The following is an 18,933-nucleotide window of genomic DNA, read 5'->3' on the forward strand; positions in this document are numbered from 1 at the left end:
TATTTACTAGTTAATTTATGGGTTTCAATACGATCCATATACAAACGACTACAAGAAAAATTGAAATGCAACAATATACGTGTGCGTCGTTTATCCCCGTGGGTTATTGATAGTACACATTAGCTATTATAATATGCGACGTTGCGAGAGAACAATCCTAACAAGGGGTAGCAAAGTACACTATTGATAGGGCTCATATCAACTTTTCTAGTAGATACAACAGCTTGCAGTTAAAAGATGTCACTAATAAAACAAATTTGGTAATAGCATATATCAAAACTGTTCCTTTTGTAAATAAGCCTACCACATGGCATTCGAAAAATCAATGTTCCATATTCTTGTAGTGTGACTATATATATATATATAGTAATCTATTTCCACATTCATGAAATTCTTAAGGTTAACTCAAATATAAAATATACAATGGTTTCAATTTCTAAAATTGTCTCGTCAAGCTTAATATTTGCCGCAAATGATCAATTTAGAGATGTCGGTTCCACTGATTTGGCTGCTAAGTCACAATACAACATTGTTAAATATTTGTATGGTAATGGTCCATATATGCAAAACCCAGGGTTTGGGATTTCTACAGATTTGCCTGATCAATGTACATTAGAACAAGTGCAGGTTTACATGAGACATGGAGAGAGATACCCTGGTATTTCAGATGGTGAAAAGCAGAAGGCATTGGTTGATAAATTGCAATCTTATAATTCGTCTCTTTCTGGTCCTTTGTCATTCTTAAATGAGTATGAATATTATGTCCAAGACGATTCGTTGTACGAGTTAGAAACGACGCCTTCTAATGCAAAGGGTCCTTATACTGGATACGAAACTTGTAACAAGGCAGGACTGGCATTTAGAGCAAAATATAATGTCTTGTACAATGAAAATGAAACATTACCTGTTTTTATCGCTGCATCTAAAAGGGTTTATGATCTGGCTGATTTTTTCGTAAATGGATTTCTTGGAGAAGACTACGATGAAGAGAAAGTGAAGAAAGTCGTTATCTCTGAGGAAAAGTCTTCCGGTTTCAATTCATTGACTCCACGTTGGGCCTGTCCACTGTTTTATAAACCAAACTCTACGGCACCAACATTTAAGAAAGATTATCTTGATGATATTGCTAACAGATTGAAAGAAAATAATGATGGCTTAAACCTCACCAGCTCGGATATTCCATATTTATTCCAATTATGTGCCTTCGAACTCAATTCGAAAGGATATTCTCAATTTTGTGATATTTTTACACAAGATGAATTAGTTACTAATGATTATGCTCAAGGGTTTAATTCTTACAATTCTGCTGGCGCAGGTAGCGAAACTAGTAAGATAGCTGGATCTGTTCAATTAAACGCAAGTTTAGCTCTTTTAAAAGAAGACAATCCAAAGAATAAGATTGTGTTATCATTTACCCATGACACTGATATTCAATTGTTTTACGCTAGTTTAGGACTTTTTGATGTCCCTGGCGATATGCCCTCAGATAAAGTTGATGTCAGAAACGCTTTCCGTCGTAGTGAGGTTGTTCCAATGGGTGGAAGATTAATCACTGAGAAATATCAATACGATGGAAAGTCTTATGTTAGATTTATTGCCAACGATGCCGTCATTCCACTCCAAAACTGCTCATCTGGTCCGGGTTTTTCATGTAGCTTGAGTGATTTTGAGGATATAGTCAAGGAGAAGATATCCTTCAATCTATTAGAAGAATGTAACACGCCTGATGATATTCCTCATGCATTGACATTTTATTGGGATTATGATGAAAAGGATTACAATGCCACTGCTCCGAGAGTTACCGCATAAATTGTCTTTATAGGCGTATAGATTATTTGCAATTTAAATTTTTATAGAAATTTACTTGAAAGTTATTGGTAGTTTAAACAATTCAATAAACGTGGTAGTTTCTCTTACGGTTTCACTGTTATTTATATCTAACTAAGCTGTCGAAAACAATAGTGATAATCTAGCATCTGCAGCATAAGCCAAATTTGCAATCGATGGCACGTGTACCTAAACGAAGTTCATATGTTTTTACATTCATCTATTGGTTCTTTCTTAAGAATGAATTGTATACATTGATAAATAGATCCCGAAACGGCCCATTTAGACGTTTCGGTTAATCTGTTATGGTATGATACATTCTGACAATTCTCGGGTGTACTGAACACTTTGTTCACTATATATATGCATAATAACGAGGTCTAATATTTAAATATTGGAAGTTTATTCTGAAAGCATTCGTGAATAATAAACAAAAGTAACAATAGAATTGAATAGAAAATGGTATCAATTTCCAAGCTACTTAACAACGGTTTGATTCTAGCCGGTCAATCCATTTATCAAAGTGTTGCGACTCCACAGCAGGCTTCGGTAGAGCAATACGATATTCTCAGGTACCTTGGTGGAAAAGCGCCATACATTCAACATCCAGGATTTGGAATTCCAACAGATGTTCCAGATCAATGTACCATTGAACAGGTTCAACTATTGTCAAGGCATGGAGAACGTTATCCTTCTAAAAATGTTGGTAAGGCTTTAGAAAAAATCAACGACAAATTCAAGAGCTATAACGGCACTTTTAAAGGTGAATTGGCATTTTTAAACGATTATACTTATTTTGTCCAAGATAAAGACAACTATGAGAAAGAAACCACTGCTTCTAATTCGGAAGGCCCATTCAGCGGTGCTGACAATGCATTGAGACATGGCGCAACTTTCAGGGGTAGATACAATGAGATATATAATCCTGATAAGCCATTACCTGTTTTCACAGCCAATTACAATAGAGTTGTTTTAACTGCTCAATACTTTGCAAGGGGTTTCTTAGGACAAGATTATGATGAAAATAATGTTCAATATGTGCTCATAGATGAGGATGGAAAACTAGGTGCAAATTCTTTAACCCCTAGATATGGATGTAATAATTTTGAATCTGATCCCCACACTGATTATGTTGATGGATTTTCAGACCAATATTTACAGGATGCATTAACTAGATTTAAAAGTTCTAATCCTAATTTAGACTTAGATACGGATGATGTTAACAGTTTATTTGATTGGTGTGCATATGAACTTAATGTCAAAGGCTATTCTCCATTTTGCAATTTATTCTCCAATGATGAATTTATTAAGAATTCATATTCATTGGATCTCGAGAATTATTACTCGAACGGACCAGGGAATAATATGACCAGAACGATTGGTGCACCTCTTATACGTGCTTCGTTAGAGCTTTTAAAAGATAATGAAACAGAGCATAAAATTTTTCTTAGTTTCAGTCATGACACAGATATTGAAATTACTTTAGAAGCTTTAGGCCTTCTTGGAATTGCTGATGGAGAGCAATTACCTAATGATCACATACCTTTTCCTCATACTTATGTTCATTCCAGTATTGTTCCACAAGGTGCTCGTGTCTATACTGAAAAGATTAAGTGTGGTGATAAAACTTATGTCAGATATATTCTTAACGATGCTGTCTACCCACTTCCTACATGTTCAGACGGGCCTGGCTTTTCTTGTGAGTTAAGTGATTTTGAAAATTATGTAAATGATAGATTAGATAAGCTTGATTATTCAGAACAGTGTGATGCAAATGATGTTCCTGACAAAGTTACTTTTTACTGGGATTATAATGAAAAGAATTACACGGATGTCTCTAATGGCAATTAAATCTTAAATTTTGTTTATACTACGATATACATTGAATAAATGTTAGATTAAATTTTATATTTGAAGTAAATCTCTCAATTGTCGCAATTTTTCATTAAAATTGCAAATCACAAAAGAAAACGAATATAGTGTACTCATGTATAGTGCTATTTGGATACATTCATATATACAGTTTCAAGATTCAGAATTAACAGATATAATTTCGCTTCGTTTAAACTCATATTTCATCTTGAAAAAAATTGCAATTAATATCATTATGCTTTGTAATTCAGAAAGTAAGCAAACTTATTATATGATAGAATTAAAGGAAAGAACGTTATAGAAATCATAAAAATTCATCGGGGAATCATATTTACATGTTATTGCTTTTGAACAAGTTATTTTCTCCAAGAACTTCAATCACCACGTAACGCTCTGATAACAGCTGGTCTCCTCATCATATACTTAGTCCACTTGTAAACTTCTGGGAACTCAACCTTCAAATTAATACCAATTCTATCAACTACATTGTTCCAAGGCACAAAAGACAAATCTGCAACAGTAGCTCTATCACCAACTAGCCAAACAGGATAGTCAAAGTATCTTGACTGAGATAAAGGAGTTGTACCAGCACTATAGGCTGCCGCATTTTCAACATCTAAATCCATTATCAACGCTTCTCTTCTTTCAGCTAATGCCATTTCGATAACTCCGTACACTCTTCTCACTTCATCTGTATATCTTTCAACTGCACTCGGAACTGGGCAAGAATGGAAGTATCGGAAATGTAATGCTTGTCCAATCATTGGCGCATGCCCCGACGTTTGAAAGAAAAGCCAGGATGAAATTTGAGATTGTTCAATTAAATTGTCCGACCACAAGGCACATTCTCCGTTATCCTTGACATATTTAGATACCAAATACAAAATAATTGCACCAGACTCCCAAATAGACGTATTCTCATTAAAATGATCGATTAACGCTGGAACTCTTGCATTTGGATTAATTGTTACGAATTCTGGTGCTCTCTGTTCTCCATTATTGAAATCGAGAAAGATAGTATTAAATGGTAGATTCAATTCTGACAATATTATGGCTACCTTAAACCCATTAGGCGCAGACCTATGCGAAAACAACGTATATCCTTCCGTCGGTTGGTTTTGAAAGAACTTCGTAATTCTGGATTGCAGTTGTTGCGTAGTTGCCTCATTCTGTAACTGTTGCTGTAATAAATTTAAATTAACCTCATTTTGCTGTTGGTCTGCAAGATTGACTGACTTTAACCCAGCCGATAAATTAGAAATTGTCTGGTTATTATTACTATTACTATTATTATTGGTCATGATTATTTATTATTATGAACTCAGACTAACTTTTGTTTACAGTTCTAAATAAAATTGATATGATACAACTGTTTCTAATTTCTTTAATTCCCTATTAAGTATTTAATGTAATAATAATAAGGGCCTTTCTTCTGACTATATTCATCCTTTGTTCTTCGAATGGATGATTGAGGAAACTCATCGGGTTTTGTGTAACTATGGATTTTTACTGAGTTATCGCAATTGCGAGCTTTTTTTCCATCGCTAAGGCATAGGGAACCGCTTTCGTCACAGATTTTATCTATAATTGTTGATTTTTCTAAGAAGTTGTATTCATTAGTCGGGATAGATGGCAGTAGAAGGTGATATTAGGCACGTTGCAGTACTTGTATGTGATACGCCAATTAGTGGGATCACTGAGAAGTTTGGCGATTTTGGTGATAATATTATTGATTTATTACTGAACGCTGGAAACTGTCAATATCCCATCGTGAAATATCAGGTTGCATTTGATGCAAGTGAACAAGCTAGCTACCTAGAGGATTTGAAGAAGGTGTATGAGAGATTGACAAATCAGATTATTGGTGGTTTTGTTCAGGGTATTATTTTGAGTGGATCTAGAAGTGATTCATTTGCACAAGATATTCCATGGATCGACAAGCTTAATGAGTTTGTCAAATATGCGTTTGCTTTGGAAAGTCTTCCTATAGTGGGAATTTGCTTTGGTCACCAGATAATCGCAAAAAACTTAGGCTGCAAGGTTGGTAGAAATTCGTCTGAAAACGGATGGGAATATGGAACTACTACTATTAGCTTGAACACAGATATTATGGCCATCAAGAACTCACCATTTCTCAATGTATTGAAAACAGATGATAGTGGAACTGTTATTGACCACTTAAATGTGGTTGAATTTCATCAGGATATTGTTTATGGTTTACCACCACCAGGTGTGTTGGAGAAGAAAAAAACCAATGTTTTGTCGATTGGTTCCTCCAACAAATGTTCAATACAGGGATTAATTACTGAGTCGGGCCCGTTAAAGATATTAACTTTTCAAGGCCATCCAGAATTTACTACTGAAGAGGCTAAAGGTTTCTTGAAAACGAGTTTTGAAAAGGGTTTACTTGACAAAAAGCTTTTTGAGAAATGTAACTATAATACGAGCATATTAAACAATCAAGGCTCTTTGCTTGGAAAAGTTATTGGTAACTTCATAACTTCATTTAATAAATAGAATAGAGAATTAATAGAAATTGAATAATAATACTTTAATGTGTAATAAACTTATATATACATAGAGACGTGAACTAAAATATTATACTTATTATTCATCAAACAACTTCTTTGTTGGAGAAACAATTGCAAATCCTTGTAATTTTCCTCCTTTATTATTACCGAGGATATTTAATGATGAGTTTGTAGTAGTATTATGATTGCTTTGATTGCCGCTGATTGTACGGTTGGATTCTAATCTTTGGGATAATTTATTATTAATAGAATTCATGCCTTGGACCTTTAATTCTAAATTTCTAATCTTCTCCTGAGCTAATTTTAATTCATAATTATAGCTCGAAGATAACTTGGAGACAACCTCTCGCAATTCTTCTCTTTGATTCTTCAAGGTAGAAATCTCAATATGCTCGCGTGATTGATCATATTCCTCATCATAGTACTCATCATCATAATCAGTATGACTATTTGTACTACTATGGTTCTTAGAACTGTTAATTAAATTCAACAGTTTATTATTATTGCTCAAGTTGCTAGCACTTCTCGATTCTTCAATGCGCTTCTCTAAGTCAGGGATTACCTTTAATTTCAAATCTGTATTCTCTTCCAACAATTCATTATACTTGAATAACAAATTACTATCATTAGAACTTTGTTTCCTTTGAGATTCTTCGATTTTATCCTGTAACTGATTAACCAAATCATTTTTAATCAATAACTGCTTATACAATTCAGTTTTTTCATAGTTTAATTTTAAAGGACTTGGCGAGGCTCCACTCTCAGCTAATAATGCATGCTCTTCGCATATAAATCTTAATGATCTTTCTTTATTTAATTTGTCTTGCAAATCTGAAATGATTTTAGCTTTCTCAAGTAATTGACTTTGTAATTCTTCTTTACCTTCGAGAGGAGTGCTGGACGTATTCTTCAATCTGTTTTCAAACTCTAATTCACGCTTTATCGAAGATGCTAACTCTGTTGTTACTAATTGCAACTCGTTCAATAATTCATTATTGCAGTTCATAATACCCAATTCCTCCTTGCTAAACTTAAGAGGCTTTTCTGGTCTTGGCTGTCCAATTGAAGCTGTCGATAATTTTCGGTTTTGAATACCACCTTGATTATAAGAGTGAATCGAATTTCTGTTCAGGTTAAATGAAACATCATCATTAGTAAAGCTTTCATCTTCATCGGTACCCCTTTTCCCAGACTTTGAAAATCTTTTGAAAATGTTCTTCGATTTATTACTAAGTGAGAAGGTCTTTGAAGATCTTCTCTCTTTTTTGGAAGACTCGGGGATAAATGTGTTATCATCCACTATTGGCGAGCTTAACATATCTGAAGTATTCATATTCCTTATGTTGGATAAACGTTTTTCATTACCTGTATCCTTACTTACATCCTTAGGATATGCTTGACCAATGCTATAAACGTTCTGAGATTTATCATTGTTATTTGATATATTTGAATTATGCGTTGTGGGAGGAGTTGTGTTTTCATTATAATCCCTCTGAGTACTAGATATGCTTTGATCCGACTCGTGTTGCGATGCTAAAGGTTCTCCCTGAATATCATTTTTTTCAAACGAGGTAGGATTGGCATTTTGAGACTGTGCGAGAGAAGATAACGAGCTATAGCTACTCGTTTCGTCTAACATTTGTTTGGGTTGACTGAATGATCTTTCCAGATTGAGATCTTCATTTGTTGTATTTGTAGCATTTGCGGCGCCATACTCACTATTACTTGGAGAGGCCGGGAACTCAGGTAATGCTTTATTCGTTTTTTTAGAAGGGTCTCTAAATTTATCAAACGCCGTATTAGTTACCAACGACCTAATTGACGCTTGTTTTGTAAGCATCCTCGTAGGAGTATCATTGTACAGAGTTCCATTAGAAACAGGCTCAGGCGAACCCCTTCTCCTTAACGTTTTACTGTCATTGTCAATGTCATTTTCTTCGTTCTCGTTGATATCTTCATAACCAGAATTCTTTAATGGTGAGTTTTTCTTACTATTATTAACTCTACCTAACTTAGATGGGGAGATTAAGTCATTAGCCGTTACGAAGACATCATCTTTGTTTGATGAGTTAGCATTAGAGCTATCATATTCAGCAGTTGCACCAAGTGACTTAAACTTTTCTTGACGTTCATCTCTTTGGGCCATATCTTCAGCATTAGGTTCATCATGTAGCACCGATTCTCTCGCTCCTCTTGCATTTCTCAAGTTAAAGGATGGGGAAACATCGTTACCATTGTCATATGTTGTTTGAGACGAGTGAGACAACCTTCTAGAATCATCTGGAGATTCATCAAATGAAGTTTCTGGTATATCAGGCTGCTCACGAGTCTCATTGTTGAATAAATTCAATTTACGTAATTTCATGGAATTCGATTTCTTTAATGTCGATTTCCTTGAAAGCAGACCAGCATCATCATGCTCATCAAATTTGTAGACTACATCGTCGTTGATATTATCCTCATCGGTATCTCTCCTATTTGAGGGTGGTGCCTGGTTATCTTTTGGTGAGTTTGCCGCATTTTCTTCTTCTTCTTCTAAGACATTCATTAATGAATCATTTGACTTTTGAGCATAATTTTGGTTTGATCCAACTGGAGCATTTGGACTAGGACCGCTTGGAATTGCTTGTGGCATATTTTGTCTTTGCTGCTGGTTAATGAACTGGCTGCCGCCAGCCTGGTTTAACCTTGGATCGTTAAGAGGATTTCCCCCATTTAATGACATAGCTCTCGCGTTTGGATTCAACGTCGAATATCCACTATATTGTTGTGGATTTTGCTGTTGCATTTGTTGCATTTGTTGCATGTGTTGCATTTGCTGCATGTGTTGCATTTGTTGCATGTTTTGTGGATGGAATTGGGGTTGTTGTTGATTCATGGGATTGCCGTTAGTCAATGACATTGCACGAGGTCCAGGTGGACCATTTGTCAAAGACATAGCTCTTGGTCCTCCGGCAGGTTGCATGTAGGGACCATTGGTAAATTGAGCTCCATTGTTTCTCATCGACATAGTTCTAGGGCCATTTTGGGGCATGAATCCACCCTTTCCTGGAGGAGGCATTTGCATACGATTATTCAAAGACATAGCCCTTGGCCCGTTAGCCATCATCCCATTGGAGTTCAAAGACATTGTCCTAGGACCATTACCGTTACCAAATGAGCTTAATGACATAGCACGTGGATCTGAAGGTTGTTGCATTGGATTTGATCCTGCCAAAGACATTGCCCTTGCGTTAGATGCATACGCCATTTTCTTCTGGTGGTTCATCTGCTTTCTATACTGGATATTAGTCATCGATCTTCCAGATGCTGACCCGATTCCACCTCCAATTGTGGGTATGAACGGAGTCGAATCCAAATGCTGAGGCCCATTCACTCCGTATGGCCCTCTGTCCCTGATATGCGAAATGTCATCGAACGAAACATTCGACCCGTTGGTGAGCTCATTAATATCCGCCCCCGTGTCTTCGTCAAATCCCCCATCTCCCTTATTACGCCGGAAGAGCTTGTTCATCGACATGTTAGATTGAGACGTTATCGACCCCTTTCGTGCCCCTTCGTTGCCGCCTTGGTTGGTGAGTGATTCATAACTACTAAGGAACGACGGTTGTGACTGTGGCCCATTAGGCACATTGGCCCCAAATGCTTGCGGATATGCTTGTCCATACTGCTGTTGTTGATATACTCCACCATTTGGACCCATAGGCATCTGCTGCACCGGCGTTTGCTGAACTGGCATTTGCTCCTGTGGTTCATTTAGCCCGTTTATATCTAGTTCACTATTCAACAACTGTTGTCTTAGTCTGCCTTTCTGCATAGCTGTACTAGCCATTTCGCCAACTATTATCTATTGCACCTCTTGTGGTAGTACAAAAAGCAAATTTTATTATAAAATTATGTCTAAATGTAAAAAACCCGGCTTAGATTTTAGAAGAAAGCCGTCTGTCTACTACAATATATTTTCATATTCGAGTTTTTAGTGCAATGTAAGAAGGATAACAAGAAACAAATCTGAAGATGCGCGGTGTATGGATGTTTTGGTGTAGAGAATTGTATGCCAATGAAACACTGCCTTATGTCTATTGTTCTGATTGTTCTGTTTGTCCTATTATTGCGACAATGTCCTGGGTCGGTAAGAGAAAGTCAGACCGTACCGAAGGATCTGCGCGTATTATCGAAGGGAACGAATATTCGGAATTCTAGTGTTAACTGTTAAGATGTTCTATTTGACTTTTGTTCTACTTATTCTATTTGTTCTAGAAACACAAAGTGACGAAGTGGAATGTTTTAGTAGGTAATGAAAAATAGGAAATTACGCACTAGTAGCATTAGGGTGACTTACAATAATCACTAGATGTTCAGCTGAGTTATGTCGGACATTAGCAAAGGGAATATACTAAGGTGAAATTTGGATGGATGCGAGCATCAAGCATACTGTGTATTTATGTAATTACCGAATTGGCTAGCCAGCATCGGGAAGAAAGCTCTCGCTGGTTTAACACTGCGTATGTAGTGGAGAAATATGCAGGCAAGAGCAGAGAAGAGTTGAATCAGGTTTACCGTTTCTTTGGGACTTAAATAAAATAGTGGTGGTTTCATTTGCCCAATGTACCCAGCTGTTGACTAGGCCATATAGGATGTTGCCGTATACAAGCGTAATTGAGTCTTTTTCTATCCACTAGGCGACCATTGGATAAAATTACAAGAGTGGATGCCACGTTAGCGAGATATTTGTACGTTGGGTCCTTGGGCGAAGAAACTGCTTAAGTTCCGACTTCGTGGCCCACTATTACTCCGACAATTCTGTATCTCTTTCGAAAGAACAACATCCATTTGTCCACAATCAGGTTTTCCTTCTCGGTGAAATCGTCTGTGTACCATGTGTTGTTCTTCTCCGATGCATATGGTTCTCCTGTGGGCTTCAACTGCAATTGGTTCAAGCCTAACAACCTCGAAACGTCCTTTCCGACAAGCTTGTGGTACGACCTACCGGGTCCATAGTTGGAAATATTATGGGTAACATCATATATATATCCCTTGATTGCAACGTACAATTCCGGCTTCTCTATTCCGTTGTAAAGCGATAATTGAGATCGGGTGTAAATGGGTAGCAGATTTATATTTATGTTGTCGTTGAAAATTTCAAATTCATTTGGCGCCTGTTTCGAGACTCCATCTTGATGGCTAGTATCCAGCGACGACATAGCTATTAGTGTAATAAATATTTAGTATAACCATGCAGTAAATACTTATTTAATGACGACAGATGTTCGAAAAATAAATCGTCTATCAGGTTTTAGATTCTTACGTATTGATTCGATTCAAATTTCAGTCTCATAGAAATCATAGAAATGTCACAAAATTGATCATCATCAAATTACTATACTCATCTCTATATTCATTCAACAGGGTTCTTTAACGTATAGAAATGGTATGTATACTAACAGAATATGATGTGACACGAGATTCTCCTTGAAGGCGCATATATGATATATTTGTGTTTTACTCATGAGTTTCTACAAACTTTTTTAATCTCAAATACTAACCTTTAGGCAAACGACACAGAGAAGTATCCGATAAATATTCAGAAGCTATTTGCTGCAAAACCACCCCTTGTATATAAAGCACCGCTAGATTATCCCGCTGAATCAAGATGCACTAATCATATAACATCCATAAGCTCATTCAGAAGCCAATGGCAGCAATATGTGGATGAACTAGTTGAAGCTGAAAAAAGCCAACCCTCACCTAAAGAGACCATTCAACAGATACAAATAAAAGAAAAAGCACGAAAGAAGCAAGAAATACAAAAGTCATACCAACGCCAATTGAAAGAGTGGAATGATCCTGAGTTGCTACAGAAAAATGAACAGGAATTCATGAAAGACCCATTTAAAACTGTGTTTATATCCAGGTTGGACTATTCACTCACAGAGTTGGACATATCAAAGAATTTCAATAAGTATGGAGTGATTGAGTCTATAACCATTGTGAGAGATAAGAAGCTGGGTAAATCAAGGGGTTATGGGTTTGTAGTTTTTGAACGAGACGAGGATGCCAAAGGCTGTATTAAGGAATTGGCCCCTACAGGCTTGAAAATCCCCACCGGAAACAAACCATACACTAGAACAATACTCGTGGATATGGAAAGAGGCAGACTTGTAAGAAACTGGAAGCCTAGAAGATTGGGTGGGGGATTAGGGGGCAGACATTACACGAAACCAAATCCTAATCTTTCCAATAATGCCTCAGCAGCAGCGTCAGGAAGAAGATTGCATTTATCGAGCAATCCTTATCAGAGTAACCCGCTGCAGCCATCCCATCTGTCTACAAGGTATGCTCCTAGGCCCAGTGCTCCTCGAACTACGGTTGACAATCGACAACCTCGTCCGGCAGCGTATGGTTCGTACAGTCTGGTTGAAAGCAACGAATCTGTACGTGACAAATATGCAAAATATTCCAGTAACTATGATTCAAACCCTTCTAGTTATAGTTCTCCGAGAACATCTGGCCAGAACAGATCAATTAGAAGCATTCGACAACGAGAATGATATTATAGCATTAATAAATTGTATAATAGTAAATTCTTAATACGCACTAACCTGTAAATTTTCTTAGACGCATTCTCGATTCTATATAAACTAATATTTATTTAGTGATGTTGACGAGCGTTTACTCTAATAATCACTTAACTAGAGAGAAATAAAGATGTCAAATGATACCTCTAACAAGAGAAAGTTAGAGGAAGAATATTTCAGCGATAACAAAAAAGTGAGACAAGAAAGTCCTGATTCTGTGGTTGATGATTTAAATTATTTGAAAGAGAGTATAAAGCAAGAAATATTCAAGACCTTTGAAGAAAGATTTAATAAATTAGAGAATGAGATTAAACAATTGAAACATACTTCCAAAGATAATTCAAGCACCAAATCTGGAAGTGGTAAGAAAGAAGAATCTGTTAGCACGCCTCCTGATGAAACAAACCTTAAGGTTTCATCTGGTGGTTCCAAATTGCATCCTTTAAATCCGACAGCCACTGAGTTACCTAAGTCTAATTCAAATCCATTTGATGAAATAAAGGGTTTCAAATCTGTGGAGGGGAATGAAAAAGCGTCCGATCTCAAACCATCTAAGCACACATTTGGGGGAAGCTCATTCAAGCTCACTACACCTATGAATTCATTTGTGTCTAATTCCAATCCAGCGGACACGCCCACAGCTCCAAATACTGCTCAGTCATCCCCAAAGCATGTTTTTGGTGCCACAAGCTCATTTGGAAATGTTTCGGCTTTCGATGTTGCCAAAAGCAAGAAGAATGTTTTTGAAGCCTTACCATCCAAATCCACAACTGAGAATTCTAAGTCCCCCAGTGCAGATATCTCCAAGAGCACTTCATCATCTGTTACCTCATCGTTTGGCTCTGGTGCATTTGGAAATAACACGAAATTTAATAATGCATTTCAAAATTCCTTGAAGAAGAAATCATTCTTGGATGATAAAGAAAGTAAGGACGATGCAGACGAAGAAACGCGTAACTCAGAAACTAATGGAAAAGAAAAGACACCAACAACACAGCAATATAAGCAGGTCAATTTAACTCCAGTTGAAGAGATTAAAACCGGAGAAGAAAACGAAAAATCTCACTTCACTTCGATGGCTAAAATATTCGAGTTAGATTTAACTAACATTTCCGAAGGGTGGAAAGAAAGAGGTTTAGGTAGATTGCATTTGAACCAATCCTTAGAAGACCCACTAAAAGTCAGATTGGTTATGAGATCCCAAGGATTGCTCAGAGTTGTCTTGAACATGAAAGTGACCTCCGATACTAAATTGATCAAGGGTTTAGAAGCAAGTTTGTCACCAGGAAAGTTCGTTAGATGGAACTCCATTAATGAACATGGAGTACCTGTTCAGTATTTACTTAAATTTGCCAATCAAACCATTAGAGACGAGTTGGTTGAAAAGGTTGAGAATTTGAAGGAGACTTTTGAAACAGAACCAAAGTCTAAAGGGACTGAAACTAGTACTAGCGTAGAATCTAAGGAAACAAAACAAGATGCTACAGGTGTGAAATGGTTATAAAACCTGTTATATATGTAAAATATAAAATATATTGTATAAAATCCGTGATACTTAGATGTGCAAATCAATTTTTGATAAATGCGATGCTGCAAATAGTAGACCCTTTGACACCCCCAAATTGGAAACTAGGATATTCTATCTTGCTCCATACAGTCAAGCAATTAGACTTATCCTGCGTTATTATTTTTATTAATTCTGATTCAGTAAAATTGCAAGAAGTTATCAACAAAATCGAATTTTCATGCATCAATTGCGATACTTGGGATGCATAAATATCCATGCCGATTTTATTGTCGAATTCTGGAATAACATTTTGATTAAGTGCTATGGCATCCAACGTACCTTTGTCCAATAATATATCGAATTGGGATGAATTGGTTAACAAAAATTTATTCTCCTTTGTTAACAAATCCACTTGTTCGAATTGAAATGCGGCCTGAGGATATTTCTGCTCCGCAATTTTAATAGCAAATTCCACTGAGTCAGGGGAATAATCAATTCCTTTAAAGTCAAACTTTATCTCATCTTGATAAGCACATTCCTCTAAAATATCTTCATGCAATTGAAATAAAAGGTGTCCATTACCAGTTCCTAAATCCACAATTTTGATATTTTCAGGTTTTCCAAATGGTAATTCTTCTTCATTTATTTTATCAATAAGAAATTGTATCATCTTCAGTTCTGCATCTGAATCATCAAACCAACATTCCCCTGTATCTTCTTCGTTATCTTCGAAGTTTGCAATTTCCTTCTTGTAGAAATTGTTCCAGCTAAATAAAATATTAGTATTGTGCAACTGAATAGGCAGAAGTTATAAAAAAGGTAACTTACTATTCTTTAGTACCTAGTTTGGAAGAGTTTAACCTTATTTCCTCTGACATGGTCCTTATTTTGTAATGTCACTTCGTATAGTTTGTATGAGGTTTGATCGCAAGCTCATCACTTCGACAAAATTAATGTCTGAGAAATTATGTAACCTTTTCAACAGACGCGTTCAACGGTAACAGAAGTATTGAAATATATGGAATAAAACTAGTGCAAGATAGTACTTGAATTATGAATGGTGAAGAAATCATCTCCATAGATGTTGAAGAACCTTCCCGGCTTTCAAATGTGGTAATGCCATCCGATAGAACTGAAGAAGTCACTGTAGTTGAGCAGTCTCCAATTGATCAACAAACAGAAGTCAACTATAGAATTTGGAAAAAGAATGCCCCATTTCTCTATGATTATATTACAACACACTCGTTGTTATGGCCGAGCTTGACAGTACAATTTTTTCCAGATTTAGAGAAACCATTACCGAAAGAAGCAAGACTAGATCCATTTCAAGACTTCAAGAAAACTGATGCAAATGAACCTAAATCAGAGAATGAAGTATCCATTCAAAGAATTTTGCTTGGAACATTTACGCTTGGGCAATCTACAGATAGTATTTCAATTCTTCAATTGCCATACTATACCAATTTAAATAAGAATCTTACCATAGATAAACTAGATTATAATCACGAAAAAGAAGAGTTTGAATTAACAAAGGTAGCAAAGAAGAAAATCAATGTTTTACAAAAAATAAATCACTGGGGTGATGTTAATAAACTGAGGTATATGCCTCAAAATCCTGATGTCATAGCTAGTTCTAATAATTTAGGTAACTTGGTAATTTACGACAGAACGAAGCATGCAAGCTTTAAGAATAGTTTGATAGGTGAAGATACAGAAATAAACAAACCGCAGTTGCACTTAATTAATGAATGGAATCTGTCCGATTCTGATATATTTGCCATTGATTGGAATAAGCAAAAAGAAGGCGTGATAGTATCAGCTAATATGGAAGGTAATATTAACTTATATGATATTAAGAGTAAATTTACCTCCAAAGATGTCCAAACCATAAATGACTCACAAAATTTTAGCAACTCCAGTATTGCCATAAATGATATTGAATGGATACCGAACCATGATTCTATATTCACTTTTGTTGATGATCAAGGATATATTAAATTACTTGATGTAAGATTACCAGAACATCAGCTGTTGATTCTTCAGCATCAAAAATCAGATAAGGGAATTAATAGTGTAAGCGTTAATCCTGGTAATTCAGCTTGTTTAGCTACAGGTGATATAGATGGTATTATAGATGTTTGGGATATTCGAATGTTTGGTTCTGGAAATGCAAACAGTGTATATAGTATTAAAAATCAACACCAAGGATCCATTACACAAGTCAAGTGGCATCCGAAATATCATAATATTTTAGCATCTTCATCAAGTGATAAGCTGGTTAAGATATTTGATTTGAGTACAATTGAAGGAGAAGAAGACGAAGAAGGACTAATATTTACTCATGCTGGTCATATGTTAGGCGTGAATGATTTAGATTGGTCTTTGCATGATGATTGGTTGATGGCAAGTGTTGCAGATGACAATTCCTTACATGTTTGGAAGCCTTCGAAGCAAATAGTCAAACACTACGAAACCGTATAGAAATGGGACAATTGATTTCTCTACAAGTATATTATTTTAATAGTCTTTTTTATATTCTAATTCATGACAAACATTTAAGAAAAAACTAAATTTAATTCATGTGTTTCATATATAATATATATTAAATTTAAGCTTTAGCGAATAACTTTTCAACTTCAGCAACAGATTCGGCCAAAACCTTATCTTGGAATTTAGGGTTTTCAACTTCCTTGTTGACTTTTTCTAAGACAGACTTGATCAATTGTTCTTGTTCTAATTGTCTTTGTTGTTGTTCAAATCTAACCCATGAGTCTAAAGTAGACTTGGCTTCTTGGGCAACAGCAAGCTTTTGCTTTAATTCGAAAGATTCGGATTCTAATTTAGCAGTTTCCTTAGAAACAGCAAACAATTGCTTGGTGGTTTCGACAACATCTTTCAATTGGGAAACGGAGTCAATTCTGTCCTTAACTGCAGTGACATGCTTGGTACGGGATGTGTTTAATAAATCGTTAACTTTCTTGATTTCTCCATCAGCCCATTCGGTGTATAATGGAGCAACGAACTTGGCAACTAAGGCAGCGAAAGCAGTGAAAGTAACAACCAAGATAGTTTCTTCGTGAATGACGAGTATTTCGTTAGAGATACCGTAGATTGCAGCGGCAGCAGAAGTAGCTAAGAAACCAGTCTTGGATAAGTAGTTGTTACCTGGCATAGCGTCAACAATAGAGTTGGCCTTTTGCTTTGGCTCAACTGGAGTAGACATATAACGTAAACCAATTCTAGAAATTGTTAGTATGTACGAATATAAAATTTCGTTTCCATCCTTATCGAATATTCATCATGAATTCAATCAATTCTATATCAATCTATTCCTATTATCAGGATGTTTCCAATACTTAACTACAACGTATCTTGCTTCTCCTCTGATTGAATTTTGTATATGTGTTCATTATCCTGAGTTATTTGGTCCTCAATAAGATCGATTCATAACACTTAATCCAAATTTATCTCTTCCTAATCGAATACATTCAATCCCACTACTTAATTATGACATATTCCATATTCATCACAATTGGATGTCCGGTGTCCCTTTCTTACATATTTCTTCTTACTCTGCACCAGATGAAAATATTCGGATGAAAATCTAATTAAAAAAAATTAAACATACGGAGCTGGACGAATAGCCATTCTAAGAGCTGGACGAGCAGCAGCTTTCGTAGCAATTCTGTTGATCATAGACATTATTGAATATATTTCCTATAAAAGCTGTACAAGAAAACAGTTCTCTGATTTCAGAACTCAATTTTCACTATAGACTATTTTCAAGACGGACGAGGATCGGATTGAAAAACCAAATTTGATTGGCGCATTCGTAGACTTCCTAATTGGGAAGTAAATTCCCTTATACCGCGTTTGCGACTCATAGGTCAAATACTCGTTCATAGGACGTTATGCATTTAAATTCAATAATTGCAACTTTCTGCATCTAGAAACCTGTCTAGTATATAGAGTTTTGATACTTTGTCTGTAATATCCTATTTATTGCTTGATTTGTTTTTGTATCTGCTTTGTTAATATAATATGCTAGGTCTGCCTTCAAATCCTTGTTATGGGTCGATTCATGCCCTTCCAACGAAGCGGTGTCATCCAGGTATTTGGACACCTTATCAGCCTTTTGACTTATGTCCTGTAGGATTTCCCGTTGTATTTGCGATGCTAATACCTCGACGGTCTCATTATTAGATAGGGCCAATGTTGGGGGATTCTTTAATCCAGAAACCGCTTCTCTTGTGTCTAAGTCAAAATTACGAGATCGTATATGGCTGGTATTCGTATTATGTATATATTCTTCTTCTAGTCCAGCAGAATTGACTTGTGTATCATGATTAGGACTATGGTCGAGAGTTGATTGAGATAACACATCGCCATTAGTCACATCCTCAACCTTCCTATTCTCCCTCAACTTCGCTAGACGTGATTTTCTACTATTAGCCTGTTCGTTCAATGAAAGCAGCATTCTCTATTGTGGTGTATAATTAATACAGAAGTTAAAGATCATCTTCAGTACTTTATAGATATAATTTGTTTTCATATTGGGCATCGGACACTACCCTCTTGCAGCCAATACTCTATATACATAATAGCAAAGCGGCTAATG

The 18,933-nt window shown here is 36.0% G+C and overlaps 12 protein-coding genes across 12 annotated transcripts; 6 read left to right on the plus strand and 6 right to left on the minus strand.

Moving 5' to 3' along the window:
- Positions 1-423: 423 nt before the first annotated feature.
- AC631_02060 (histidine phosphatase family protein) lies at positions 424-1,809 on the plus strand (the record flags this gene model as incomplete). The annotated part of the gene is made up of 1 exon (XM_015610890.1): positions 424-1,809. One exon carries the CDS (start codon positions 424-426, stop codon positions 1,807-1,809), a length of 1,386 nt encoding a protein of 461 aa, XP_015468254.1.
- A 477-nt stretch (positions 1,810-2,286) lies between these two features.
- AC631_02061 (histidine phosphatase family protein) lies at positions 2,287-3,678 on the plus strand (the record flags this gene model as incomplete). The annotated part of the gene is made up of 1 exon (XM_015610891.1): positions 2,287-3,678. The coding sequence occupies one exon, from the start codon at positions 2,287-2,289 to the stop codon at positions 3,676-3,678; it is 1,392 nt and encodes a 463-aa protein (XP_015468255.1).
- A 395-nt stretch (positions 3,679-4,073) lies between these two features.
- Positions 4,074-5,000, minus strand: URE2 (Ure2p; the record flags this gene model as incomplete). The annotated part of the gene is made up of 1 exon (XM_015610892.1): positions 4,074-5,000. The coding sequence occupies one exon, from the start codon at positions 4,998-5,000 to the stop codon at positions 4,074-4,076; it is 927 nt and encodes a 308-aa protein (XP_015468256.1).
- Positions 5,001-5,328: 328 nt separating this feature from the next.
- On the plus strand, positions 5,329-6,216 carry AC631_02063 (putative amidotransferase; the record flags this gene model as incomplete). Its single annotated transcript, XM_015610893.1, has 1 exon — positions 5,329-6,216. The coding sequence occupies one exon, from the start codon at positions 5,329-5,331 to the stop codon at positions 6,214-6,216; it is 888 nt and encodes a 295-aa protein (XP_015468257.1).
- A 90-nt stretch (positions 6,217-6,306) lies between these two features.
- AC631_02064 (uncharacterized protein) lies at positions 6,307-10,062 on the minus strand (the record flags this gene model as incomplete). The annotated part of the gene is made up of 1 exon (XM_015610894.1): positions 6,307-10,062. The coding sequence occupies one exon, from the start codon at positions 10,060-10,062 to the stop codon at positions 6,307-6,309; it is 3,756 nt and encodes a 1,251-aa protein (XP_015468258.1).
- A 931-nt stretch (positions 10,063-10,993) lies between these two features.
- Positions 10,994-11,434, minus strand: AC631_02065 (uncharacterized protein; the record flags this gene model as incomplete). The annotated part of the gene is made up of 1 exon (XM_015610895.1): positions 10,994-11,434. One exon carries the CDS (start codon positions 11,432-11,434, stop codon positions 10,994-10,996), a length of 441 nt encoding a protein of 146 aa, XP_015468259.1.
- A 675-nt stretch (positions 11,435-12,109) lies between these two features.
- AC631_02066 (U1 snRNP complex subunit) lies at positions 12,110-12,781 on the plus strand (the record flags this gene model as incomplete). Its single annotated transcript, XM_015610896.1, has 1 exon — positions 12,110-12,781. The coding sequence occupies one exon, from the start codon at positions 12,110-12,112 to the stop codon at positions 12,779-12,781; it is 672 nt and encodes a 223-aa protein (XP_015468260.1).
- Positions 12,782-12,938: 157 nt separating this feature from the next.
- On the plus strand, positions 12,939-14,312 carry AC631_02067 (uncharacterized protein; the record flags this gene model as incomplete). The annotated part of the gene is made up of 1 exon (XM_015610897.1): positions 12,939-14,312. One exon carries the CDS (start codon positions 12,939-12,941, stop codon positions 14,310-14,312), a length of 1,374 nt encoding a protein of 457 aa, XP_015468261.1.
- A 64-nt stretch (positions 14,313-14,376) lies between these two features.
- On the minus strand, positions 14,377-14,985 carry AC631_02068 (uncharacterized protein; the record flags this gene model as incomplete). The annotated part of the gene is made up of 1 exon (XM_015610898.1): positions 14,377-14,985. One exon carries the CDS (start codon positions 14,983-14,985, stop codon positions 14,377-14,379), a length of 609 nt encoding a protein of 202 aa, XP_015468262.1.
- A 383-nt stretch (positions 14,986-15,368) lies between these two features.
- Positions 15,369-16,796, plus strand: AC631_02069 (uncharacterized protein; the record flags this gene model as incomplete). The annotated part of the gene is made up of 1 exon (XM_015610899.1): positions 15,369-16,796. The coding sequence occupies one exon, from the start codon at positions 15,369-15,371 to the stop codon at positions 16,794-16,796; it is 1,428 nt and encodes a 475-aa protein (XP_015468263.1).
- Positions 16,797-16,923: 127 nt separating this feature from the next.
- ATP4 (F1F0 ATP synthase subunit 4) lies at positions 16,924-18,017 on the minus strand (the record flags this gene model as incomplete). Its single annotated transcript, XM_015610900.1, has 2 exons — positions 16,924-17,554; positions 17,944-18,017. 2 exons carry the CDS (start codon positions 18,015-18,017, stop codon positions 16,924-16,926), a joined length of 705 nt encoding a protein of 234 aa, XP_015468264.1.
- Positions 18,018-18,273: 256 nt separating this feature from the next.
- On the minus strand, positions 18,274-18,792 carry AC631_02071 (uncharacterized protein; the record flags this gene model as incomplete). The annotated part of the gene is made up of 1 exon (XM_015610901.1): positions 18,274-18,792. The coding sequence occupies one exon, from the start codon at positions 18,790-18,792 to the stop codon at positions 18,274-18,276; it is 519 nt and encodes a 172-aa protein (XP_015468265.1).
- Between the last annotated feature and the right edge of the window lie 141 nt (positions 18,793-18,933).

Source organism: Debaryomyces fabryi, assembly GCF_001447935.2.
Source record: "Debaryomyces fabryi strain CBS 789 chromosome Unknown contig00033, whole genome shotgun sequence".
In the NCBI taxonomy this organism is placed as follows: domain Eukaryota; kingdom Fungi; phylum Ascomycota; class Pichiomycetes; order Serinales; family Debaryomycetaceae; genus Debaryomyces; species Debaryomyces fabryi.